This window comes from Magnolia sinica, chromosome 8, assembly GCF_029962835.1.
Source record: "Magnolia sinica isolate HGM2019 chromosome 8, MsV1, whole genome shotgun sequence".
NCBI lineage: Eukaryota > Viridiplantae > Streptophyta > Magnoliopsida > Magnoliales > Magnoliaceae > Magnolia > Magnolia sinica.
The window spans coordinates 88,657,958-88,670,872 of NC_080580.1; the positions used below are offsets into that span (position 1 = coordinate 88,657,958).

Sequence of the window (12,915 nt, forward strand, 5' to 3'; positions counted from 1 at the left end):
AATGGACACTATGGGGAGACTCATTACCCCAGCTTAGGCCAACAGCACGGGCATAGTGTCCCATACCACCATCCTCAGCTCATGAGACTTTGTGAGCCGTAAATCATATTTTAAAATGGGCGCAATGATCTTAGGGTACTTCGGCTTCATACAGGCGTAATCAAACAAAGTTAACATACCAGGATGGTCAGCTAATGGTCAATGTACCCCGACGGGCTGAACTATAACTAATCAGCTTGAGAACATGATCTCGTGTAGTCCAACTACGGCCAACAACCTACGGTTCAACAGTCGGGCTAGATTCACTTAGGGACAGGTTTAGTAAGGACCGCCCAGATAATTCCAGGTAATTAGCCAATCCATAGGGAAATTATGCATTATACACACCAATCACGACATCCATACATACGTTTCACATCAGGCAGATATAGTTTTAGCAAAATCAATGCATGGGCAACTCCATACACAAGTTCTATTTCATTTACAGGTCATACACAACATGTTTCAGCTCATATAATTACATGGATAGTCATGTAGCAAAGCACCTAGAATAAATTCCTCGCGGGTTATCATGCATTTTACGGTTCAATCATACACTACAATCCAGACGAGTGAATCGATTAATTCGGCAGTTCTTCATCATTACATGTCCACAACAAAGCATGCTCAACTACAAGTTTAGGGATTCATGAAATCAAACATTTAACAATCATTTTCAGCAATACATGTTAGCATGTTGGGCATAGTTAGTACCAAACTAAAAGAAACACAATTAATCATCAGCAAATTACGAAAATTCACAAATTTGAAACCAACAAAGCATGCACATTAGCAATTTAATTTAATTAAGGGTTTGGGGTCAAGTCTTTTCCCATGAATTCTAGAAATCTCTCATTCGTCACCTTAGTAATGCCTAAAAAGGAAAATCCAGCCACATGCACCAACATACACCAAGCACGTTTGTAAAACCTATACTATGCGCGATAACCGGTCACCTAAAGGTAATGGTCCTCACCTAAACTTAGCCGGAGGTTGCTGAGATTGTCTTAGCGTCGCCGGGTCCGCAAGTTTGAGGTGTCAGGGCCTTCCATTGCATAGAGCGGACAGAAAATCACATGCATGTTGCTAATAAACAAGGAAATGAGGTTTATGACCCTATCTTACCTTAGATGGGGCGGAATTTCACTCTAACAACGGTATGAGCCGGCGTTTTTCGGCAATAGGGAGGTGAAAGGGGCTAGGATTTCCAAATCCCAAGCCCCAAGCTCAAATGCACCACCAAAAAGGGTTTTCTCTCTCCTCCCTTGCTCTCTCTCTCTCTCTCTCTCTCTCTCTCTCTCTCTCTCTCTCCCTCTCTCTCTCTCAGCTGCTGGGGTTATGGGCTAAGAGAGAAAAGGGCTGGACTTTTATATATCCAGAAATATTTCTGTTAGCCCTAAGGTTTCATGAAGTGCCTTCAATGGCCCCATGGGGCCCATTCTGGTTATTGGGGCTGCCCTGATGGCCCCCTGGCCCATCTAATTTATGGGATAGGTGCCCGATCACCTGATGAAGGGCTGGGTAAAGTTTGACGGCAAATGAATGCGGGATTTTGCCGGAATGGCCCAGTTTGTGATCAACGGTCACCGATCCTCAATAAATGGTCAGATTTTGCAGACAAGTGCAAATAAATATCTTCAACCTATGGTGCAAATTTAGGTGGAATCTGACGAGTAAAATGTCCTAATTTATTATCCTAAGTGGTTGGGCCATTTGTCTTAAAATTCAGATTTTAGGCTAATTCTAGGGAGAGTTGCACTTTACAAGTGCTGACTTGACAGCGTGAATCGTCTATTTCCGGGCGTCTTTTGGGTCCATTTCCCATGATGCACCACAAACCCAGTGAGATGGATATTACTTAATAATTTCAAAACTAGCGGCCTACTAACGAGCGATCTAGAGCTTATTTGGGTAATTGAGACATTTCTGGAATAAATTGGGTAGGGGGATTTCTCAGGCGTAGTTGTTGAGATATGGATTAACTAAGTTTACGGTATGACCTATTCAAAATTAGCAAAAATGGTGATTCGGTCATGATCACTCTAAATCGTCGGTTTTAAGCTAAAAGAGTAACTGGATTGATTTAGTTTATTAATCAAGGTTCGACCCATAGCTAGCTCTGGTATGGATAGATCTCTAATTAAGTTATGGTAGTTTGATTAGTCGATGACAGGTCTGTTAGATTTGGGCCTTATGTGAACAGATCATGGGCCGAACTCGATGTTTAAGTGATTGGTTGGATTCATAGGTCTTCTACGATCGATTAATCCTATTTGCACAGTTTTTATTGGTACCAGTCATATATAAGCCCATATCAAGTGTCAAGGGTCAGTAAGTGATGACATGGTTAATTATAGAAAAGAAAATTTTAAGAATTTTTTGGTAATTCAAAATAGCAAAAATTCGGGGTGTTACACTTGTACATGAAACCGTATATAATTGTGTGATGGATAGGATACAAACATTCACAATCTCTTCTTTAAATCACCCTCACTCTATTTCTCTCTTCTAGGTAGGTGCATGTATTGAATACGGTGAGAGTAAGTTTTTGGCTCCTTTGTACACTATCAGTGCTTGCCCAAAGGAAACAAAGTTTGGATATAACTCTCATTTTACATAGAAGGATAGTTGGATTTGGTACTATGATCTTAGCAATAAGAAAAGAGAGAAACTTAACAAGAATTCAAATAATTAGAGTAAACACCTTTAGGTGCACTCCGTATGCATGTAGGAGGTGTTTGTATCCTAAGTTATTTTTGGGTAAGTTGCTTATGCCATAAGTAACTTATCTTAGTTTCTACTTATTCGGCCGGTAAGTATGTTTGGTAAGCAACATACTTATGAAACAAAAAGTAGAAAAGCATCTTTGCTTTCCGAGTTTGTTTGGTCCCCCTCACATGTAGCATCCATCATGTGGGACCAACTTTGATGTGGACCATTCTGTGTGGGCCCCACCTTTGATGTGGGACGTCCATAATGCAGGGCCCACCTTGGACATGGGCCATTCATCATTATGGCCCGACCTTTAATGTGCACCATTCATTATGTAGGGCCCTCTGATGTTGGCCATCCCTCAAGTGGGGCCCACCATTAATGTTATTGTCCATCATGTGGGCCCCACCTTCAAAATCCATTGCTGATTATGTGGAGCCCACCTTTGATGTAGACTTTCGATCATGCGGGCCCCACCTTCTTGATTCATCAATATGGCCAACCTTTGATGTGGATTGTCCATCATATGGGCCTACCTTGATGTGGATATCCATCATGTAGGGCCCATCATTATTAATTGCTCATCATGTGGAGACCACCTTTGATGTGGACCATCCATCATGTGGGCCTCACCTTTAATATGGGTTGCCCACATGCAGGGCTCACCTTGGATGTGGATCATTCACCTTTGATGTGGATTGTCCATCATGTGGGGTCACCTTAATATAGGTCATCCATCATGTGTGGCACAGCTTCAATCTCCACTATCCATCATGTGGAGCCCACCTTTGATGTGAGTCGTCTATCATGTAGGCCCCACCTTTGAAGTGGGTCATCCATCATACCAGCCCACTTGGGATATGGGCTTTTATCATAATGGGCCAACCATTGATGGGGACTGTCCGTATGTAGGCCCACATTAATATGGGGCCATCCATCATGTGGGCCCTACCTTTTATATGGATCGTCCACCGTGTGAGCCCCACCTTCAATGTGTACAGTCCACCATGTGGGTCCTCGTTTGATATCTACAGTGAGAGAGAGAGAGAGAGAGAGAGAGAGAGAGAGCCTCCTAAGATACGTAGAAGAGTCCTATCTAACTAAAAATATATTACTTATTAAGTAACCTTTAGCAGATAAGTTACTTTTACAAGCTTACCAAACAGACTGAACTAACTTCAAGACTATCTACAATTGTCCATATTTCATGGTTGGTGCATGTTTTGTGTGACTTTAACATTCATGTAATTTCTATTGAGCTATTCTCTGAGTTCTTAGTTAAATGTGATTTGTTGTGAATTTAGATCATAAGGAACTAACTTCAAAACTATCGATGAATCGTTCATATTTCACGGTGGCTGCATATGTTTTGTGTGACTTTGACATTCATGTAGTTTCTATTGAGTTATTCTATTAGTTAAACGTGTTTTTGTTGTGAAGTGATTGTGGCTTAGTATAATAGTGAAGGTAAAGTTCTTACCTCTCTCAAAATTCTTCATATTTATTATTTTATTTGTTTATTTTATGCCCACACTTTCCCGCACACCACAATGGGTACTCAAATCCATAATCTCTGTGTTGAAACTCTTGTGAGTATCCCTGAGCCATGAGTAAGGACCTATTTTGGTGCCAGTCTTCAAATTTATTAAATACTCTAAAATTCTTCATATTTAATTTTATATATATATATATATATATATATATATATATATATATATATATATATATATATATATATATATATATATATATATATATATATATATATTTATTAATGAAGACAAATATTTGTTGTATTTGCATAATGAATTTGTTTTGTATTATATACAGTAGGATGTATACACTAAAGATTTCATAAGGTTACTGAGACATGGGAGGAAATTGAACCAGATAAGAGAGCTTGAAAGTTATATGTAAAGGTAAGCATATAAATTATAATATATATTTTTTTCCAATTTTGTTTTTAATATATAGAATCCGTCGATCTTGAAAATTTCCCATCTTCCTATCAAAATCAAGCCCAATTTCTTCAAAATATAAGGTTTTCATAACGATAAGAGGTACAAATGTAGGCAGATTGTGTCAGAATTGAAGTAGATTTATGATTTTGGGCAGGACGATTTCAAAGCTAAGGATTATTAGTAGGTGAGGAGATGTATTTTAAAGTTTCTTTCATTAAGACAGTACCGTGGATTTGAAACAATGTAAATGTCGGTTTTTAATTAATAATGCAGTTGTATAGGGGATCATGTGGGGCCACCATAATCTAATTGTCTTAAAATTGTTTTAGATATGAGCCTTAAAATGAGGCATATCCAACGCTCAAAATCGTAAATTTACATCAATATAAAAGTATATCACGATTAATGAGAAACACAATATCATTATAAAAGAAAAGAAACAGAAACTTTAGTTTTCTTCATTTTTACCTGTGTTATCAGAAAATGTCACTTGAGTACTGGACGTGCACATTTTCCGATAACATAGTTAGTGGAAAGGATTGTGATTTCTATTTTTCATGGGCCCCTGTGTAGAGAAGAAATATGACATGTTAGTTTTCTTCATTTTTAATTGGCTGATTAATCATGAGGGCTAGAGCTGATTACCAGATTATGATTCCCTTTCCTTGTGTAACTTAGACAGACTCCTCTTCAAGCATTTATTTCATACATGGAAGCTAGTGTCTAGTATTTTGCACTGGTTTTGCACATTGCACAAACTATTTTCTGGTGTGGTTATTCTCACTGCAGGTGGGTTTTCTTGGTTATACTCTCATCTTTGTTATGTCTTCTTGTAAGTTCACCGTGGAATCTGTGGCAGGTTTTTTTGGTCTTGTAATGTAACATCTCATCCCTGGTAATGTAGGAGCTTGTAAGGAACATATGTTTGATAATTACTTTTTCAGAACTTACCCAACAACATCACAAATTTCTGGTTCTTAATAAAAGATTTTATTTTTTTTTAATGATTGTTGCTTTCCAAAATTATTTTATGATCTTATCATCAATTTCCAGTGCATTTTATTCTTCGGTCATCTGTGCTTTTCAGTTGTATTACATTGATTAATACCAACGAAAGGTTATAACTACTGTGACTACATTGATGTTGTACTTACAGTAGTTATTCTCCAATGTTCAACGCACTGGTTTGGCATTTGGTGGCTAGTCTTACATTTGCTGAGGTTACATTCATTACATGGCCCAGCTCTTAACGTAGAAAACGGGTCAACATGTGGCTTTCATTTCACATTCATGATTGTTCAACCAAAAATTGTCCTTGGGATAGTGACTTGAATCCAAAAGGCTCAATCTAGTCATTATTATTATTTTTTTAGTTAATATGTGTCACATATACAATTTATAAGTGCCTGTGTATCAATAATCATACATAACTCGAGTATAATACAACTCCTCTTCACAAAAAATATTGGTGCATAGCTAACCCACCTACGTCTCAATAAAATTCATATACATGCCAAATATAGCACCATAGCTCCATCAATTGTAAGAACTCTATGTGGTGGGCCTTACTGATCAATGGTCTGGATTGTCCTTCAGTTGGAATATGTGATTAAAGTACACCAGTGGGCCCCACTTCAGGTGATCTGCTGCGCAACAGTGCATATTAGGAGTGGAATGCTATAGCCTTATACAGGCTACTTGAGTTGAACTAGGACACGGAGATGTGGCGTGGGAGAGAGAGAGTTGTGATGGGTTTCAAACTCTCTCTTCACAGACTCTATATTAAAGATTGCTGGGTCCCCAATCCTACACAACAACAGAATCCGAATTCCCATGTACTGTTTTGAATAAGGGTGTGAAAGAAAGGAAGACTACAACAGAGGTTTCTCGTATTCATGGCATCACAATTAGGTAAGTCATCCAAACCTTTGATTTCCATGTTCTATGCACAACAATTCTCTGGGATTTCCGCATCTAGAAAATCTTACATCGATCGGAATGATACCATTATATTGATTCCCTAACTCAAGAATTAAGTTGATCGACCTGCTAGCCGGGCTACCCGCTACATTTTGCAAAACAAATGTACAACCTGAAATACTTAAATGAGGTATTTACCAAGTCATCATTTCAATATTGGTATCCACAAGCTCATTGAACCATATTGGGATACACAAGCTCATGGAACTAATTTTTCTTTTAATGAACATGTACAAGGTCGGACTAACTTGATGGATTAGATCTCGCAATGCAGGCACATGTGTGGTGTATACCCGAGCTTTAGTGAACACGTGTGTATAACAAAGTTTTTAGTTTCTTTTTCTACAAATAGGAAATTGTGAAGAATTATTGAGTAAAATGCCTTATAATTTTCTCACAAAACCTTATTAATTGTGGAGGGAAAAAAAATAACAAAAGTTAAGAAAAAACTACCTGAAGGCATCTCTTTGGGAATAACTTAATTAATGGGGCATTTTAATGAAAATGTAATTTAAAAGTTACCAAATGCAAATATAATAAAGTACTGTTTTGTAACCCAAAAGAAAAACATATCATGTATACCCAACCGCCAAGTCAAGAAGATAGGGAGAGAGGCGCAAGAGAGAAGTGAACTTCCTCCTCCAAACACCAGCTATAAGTAAATTCTCTCTGAGTCACATCCCGCTAACCTGACTTACAAGCATCCAAACACCAGCTATAAGTAAATTCACTGTGAGAATAACTTGATTTTTCTGTAAATGGGAAGGCACAACAGTAGCAGTAACAAAAAGCATCATGAGAGTTCTTCTAGAAGAAGAAGTCGATCAAGAGAATCCAACACTGAGAGGGAATAAAAAGAAGAGGAAGAAAGCAGTAGCGATTCTTCCTCGCGTCGAAGGTTCCAAAAGAAGAGTGGAAGCAGCAGCGGCAGGAGCAAGCAGCATAGCTCCTCTCGTAACCATGTTCGAAATATCGGTATCGCATGGGATATATCATTTGTATGACATAATTTATCACACTTTTTGGAAAACATGGGGAAACATTGGGAAAATGATTGAATTTTTCAATGAAACTTCAGGTATTGTTAAAAAAGATCTTAATACACATTTTTAAATCATAAAATATAAAAAAAAGAACACACAATAGGTTTCGGTTATGCGTTGTCTGATTGAACTAAGACAACTATATTCAAATATAATGCATAACATTTGTAAATGTATTAAGACATATATCCACAGTGTCCATCTGTCTTGCTACCTTAATTTACGACACAATCCCAAAAATGAAGCATATCCAATTATCCAGTGGACCATGCCATAGGAAACAATAGGAAACAGTAATGATTGAGGCCCTACCATTAAAACCTTCTTAGGGCTCACCTTAATGTTTTTGTAGTGTTATTTACCATCCAATTTATTGATAAGTTTACATAAGCTTGGATGAAAGGATAAAATAAATAGATGATTGATCCAGAACTTTTGTGGCCCATTAATAGTCATTCACCACTTTTTCCTTTGGTATGGTCCACTTGATAATTGGATGTGCTTCATTTTTTGGATAATATACTAAAATGAGTTGGAAAAATGGATGAACGGCGTTGATACAAAATACATACATTAAAGTGGGCCCGCGTTAAGGGTTGCACCATCCCACGTGTCTCACCTAAGCATCTTTATCTTTTCTTATAGGTATTGGCTCAAAAAAGAGGCAGATTTTGTGGGCCCCATGCATTGTATCCATGCTGTCCATACATTTTTTTTTTTTTGGATATTTTTAAAGCATGAGACAAAAAATGGGGCAGATCTAGAGATCAAGTGGACCACATCATGGGAAATAGCGGGAATAATGATGCCACCATTGAAACCAGTATTTTCTTTTGTGTGGTCCACTTGAGCTTTGGCTCCGCCCCATTTTTAGGCTCATAGGCTAAAATGATATGAAGAAATGAAGGGGAGGAGTGGATATAGCACATACATTATTGTGGAGCCCACAAAGTTTCCTTAATAAAATAAGGTTGAGATGTGTTGGTAATTCCATTGGTTTCAAACATAGGAGGCATGTAACATGGTGGGACCCTGATCATGGGGCCAACTTGATGTGATATGATGTATCTACACGGTTAATTCATTTTGATAAATCATTTTACGGTATGGGCCAAAAAATGAAGCACATCCAAATCTTAGATGGACCACACCACATGAAAAAGTGATCATTAGAATGGCCACTATTAAAAGAAATAAAAGAAGTATGGAGGCTCCATAAGTTTTGGATCAAGCTAACATGTATGTTCTCCCTTCATCCAGATTTGTTAGACCTTATGAATAGATTGGATGGCAAATAAACATCATGATGGGTCCTAGGAAAGCTTCAATGGTAGATAACATCCCCACCATGGCTTTCTATGGTGTGGTCCACTTGAGCTTCATATTTGGCTACATTTTGGGCTAATGCCCTAAGATGACCTATCAAAATGGATGGATGGCGTAGATAAAGCAAACATATTATGGTGGGCCGTACAGAGTCCCTAATAGAACCATCTATATCTAGGCTCTCAGTCTATGCAAATGCGCTGCACACGAGTTCACTCGAGAACTTTTTGAGAACTCATCATATGTTATGCGAGTCCAAATTTTGAATGGTCCACGCGATGCAACACCCCATGAAACCCCTACGGACAAAACTTTTACTTTGACGGGCCATGGAAAAAAAAAAACAATTTCCTCCCTTAGATTTGCATCTTTCTTTAATATGGCCTACTAAAATTTTAGATCGGGATGAAATTTGGTCCTTGGAGTTTCATGGGATACCGCATCACCATGGCAGGTGTGCAAAGATGCACACCTGCCTAGGTGTGCGAGCATGCCTCTTCCTCCCAAAGGCTTTTGAGAGAGGTTCCTGCGCTTGGACAATAGGTGGGGCCACTATGATGTTTGTCAGAAATCAACCCCATTCATCCATTTTGCGTTCTCATTTTATGACATGCGATCGAAAATGAGGTGGCTCTAAAATCAAGGTGCCATAGGAGAGGGAAATGGGGGAAAGAGTTTCCTATCATTGAATCTTTCCTGGTCTCCACCTTGATGTTTATACACCATCCAAACGGTTCATGAGGCCATTCTCATTGCAATGAATTGAAAATTAGGGCTGTACATGAACCGGGCTAGCCCAATTAACTCGCTTGACTCGGCCCGAAAAAGCTCGACTCGGCCTGACCTGGAACTGAGTTCGGGTTGGGACAAGCCATTTTCTTGGGCCCAAAACTGAGTTCGGGCCGAGTTCAGATTGGTTCCAGTTTGACCCGACTATATATATATATATATATATATATATATATATATATATATATATATATATATATATATATATATATATATATATATATATCCTAAATTCTTACCCAGTTACTCTAACCATTTACAGCAATCCAGGCCGTCCAAACCGTGGGTCCCTTTGTAAATGAAGCAAAGTCCTAAAAATTTATGACAAAAGCCCTTCCCAAAAATCAAGGCCGTTAAAGTTACCTGCCAAAGCCCTTCCCATAGAGTAGATGGAGTAGAATTAAAAAATCAAGGTTGTCTAAATCGTGGGTCTGAAACAATGATTCTAGCGTCCAGCAGGCTGATTAGTTGACATTTAATGGATGGTCCAATTAAAAGTAGGTTTGGCTGGTGACCGGGCCGGGCCGGGTTGAACCCAGTTCAACTCGGTTCGGCCCGATGTACACCCCTATTGAAAACAGGTAGAATATGAAATTTTTGTGGCCATAAAAATGTTTCAATGGTTCTCACTGAATCCTTAATTTTTCCTCTCATGTGGCCTACCTGAGTTTTGAATCCACCTCATTTTCGATCACATGCCCTAAAATTAGCTCGCAAAACAGATAAACACGGCTGATTTCTCACAAACATCAGGTGGGCCTCACCTAGCATCCCAACACAGGATCTTCATGCGCGAAGCCCTTCCCGTGAAATCCGTACAGCCGCGCTCGATCAAAAGGGTCGCGTATTCCCTCCGAAAGCTTTTGCAGGAAGTTCCTGCGCTGGGAACTTAAATGGGGGCCACTGTGATGTTTGTGAGAAATCGACTCCGTCCATCCGTTTTGTGAGATTATTCTAGGATACAAGACTAAAAATGATCCGGATCCAATACTCAAGTGGGATGAAAAAGTGAGAATTGAACGACCACAGTTGAAATATTCGTGGGCCAGAGAAGTTTTGAATCAGGATTATTTTTGTTTTCAGTTCATCCCAGTAGGAATGACGCTGTGAACGGTATGGATGGAGTTTAAACATCACTGTCGACTTCAGGAAGGTTTCAACGGTATAAATTTCCCTACCCACCTTTTCCTTTAGTGTGGCCCACTTGAGTGTTGGATACTGCTAAATTTTGGCCTCAGGCTATAAAATGATCTCAAAAAACGGATGGACAGAGTGGATTTCTCACAAACATCATGGTGGGCCCCACCTAGGTTTCCCGCGCAGGAACTTCATGCGAAAGGCTTACGCAGGAAATCCGGGTCCATCAAAAAGTGCTCGAAAGCCATTTTGGCCGGAACACTAAAACCCTGAATTCTCTCCCAATTCTCCAGATTTCTCTGGATTTATTTTTTTCACATTTTTTTCCAAAATCACTTCCATTTTCAAGCAATAATCTATTCGAAGAAAAAATAAAAAAAAGGAATCGAGATTTTCTTTACAGTAACCTACGAATGGCGAGCTTCGATTCGAATGGCCCACCAAATGCAGTTTCTAATCAGGGCAATCTCTTCTACAGGTACGGAAATCCACCCTACTAAAAGTTTCTTCTTCTTTATTTTTTATTTTTTTTCCAATTTTTTCGGAATATTTACGCGACTGCGATACCGATAATATCGGTCGATAGAATCGATATTGCGAACACTAACAAAGATTCTGATTCCGATTCTGTCACTGACGACAGCCGCGGTGGTCGGCGGAGGAAGTCGTCGCTGAGGAAGATATCGGAAGATTTGATCAAGGAGTACCTCATCAAGAAAGCACAGAAGAAAGTATGCAACTCCTCCCCTCGCTGTGTGTGTGTGTCCGTTGATTTCTTTTCTAGGGCTCTTGTTCTGAAAATTTGGGTTTTCGTTTTCTTTTCAGGCTCTGAAAGTTAATAAGAAGTTGAAATCGCTGAAGGTTTATGGTTATTCTAATGATTCCAACCCGTTTGGTGATTCCAACCTCAATGAAAAGTAGGTTCTTACTTTGTAGATGAAAAATCCATCATAATTGTTTTGATTTCAGCCTTCGGTTTCTTCTCTGCAAATCAAAATATTAGAAGATCTTACTTGTTTATTTTTTGGTTTCATACGGTATTAAATCTCATCGATGAAGGTTTCTTAGGGTGTTATTGGATGCCCTTAGGGCTGGGTAGGTAATGCAACTAGATCAAGAACAACACTAATTGCAATAAATTTTGACCTACCAGATTGAAATTTACTTTTTCTGTTTGGATAACCTGTTAGTTACTTACAGGTAGAAAGCTGTATATTCACATTGAGCATAGCTTAGATTGGGGAATCGTTCTAAATTGTTATAATCATATAAAAAACATGGGATCAAATATGTTATTTTGTTAAGCCCATCAAGACGAATATTTGAGATAATTATTAAGCTAAACCAATCATCAAGTGGGCTATAAAAGTGGGCCCACGAATTCAAAAAATCTATAATATGGAGTAATAACTCAATTTAAGCATTGAGAATAAACTTAAAAACATTAATAGAAAATCTAGTAATTAAATTACTTGCATTCCAACTTTGCAATCTGATGTAATTTCCAAGGGCCAGCGCATCATCATTCCCACTCTATTATGGTTATTCTAATGATTCCAACCCGTTTGGTGATTCCAACCTCAATGAAAAGTAGGTTCTTACTTTGTAGATGAAAAATCCATCATAATTGTTTTGATTTCAGCCTTCGGTTTCTTCTCTGCAAATCAAAATATTAGAAGATCTTACTTGTTTATTTTTTGGTTTCATACGGTATTAAATCTCATCGATGAAGGTTTCTTAGGGTGTTATTGGATGCCCTTAGGGCTGGGTAGGTAATGCAACTAGATCAAGAACAACACTAATTGCAATAAATTTTGACCTACCAGATTGAAATTTCAAGTCACATAAGAGAAAGAAGCAATCACTGTGAGCAAGCAACCCTCTAGTCTTATACTAGAGATCACAACTCCCCCCATATGCTACAATCA

At 38.5% G+C, this 12,915-nt stretch overlaps 1 protein-coding gene across 1 annotated transcript in view; it reads left to right on the plus strand.

The window, feature by feature from the left end:
• The first annotated feature begins 11,230 nt into the window (after positions 1–11,230).
• Positions 11,231–12,915, plus strand: part of LOC131253623 (splicing factor Cactin-like) — a 55,858-nt gene continuing 54,173 nt past the window's right edge. Inside the window, exons 1-3 of the mRNA XM_058254693.1 lie at positions 11,231–11,465; positions 11,631–11,718; positions 11,813–11,904. Of these exons, the coding sequence (XP_058110676.1) occupies positions 11,401–11,465; positions 11,631–11,718; positions 11,813–11,904 (245 nt within the window). The 5' untranslated portion in view covers positions 11,231–11,400. The remainder of the gene's footprint in view (positions 11,466–11,630; positions 11,719–11,812; positions 11,905–12,915) is intronic.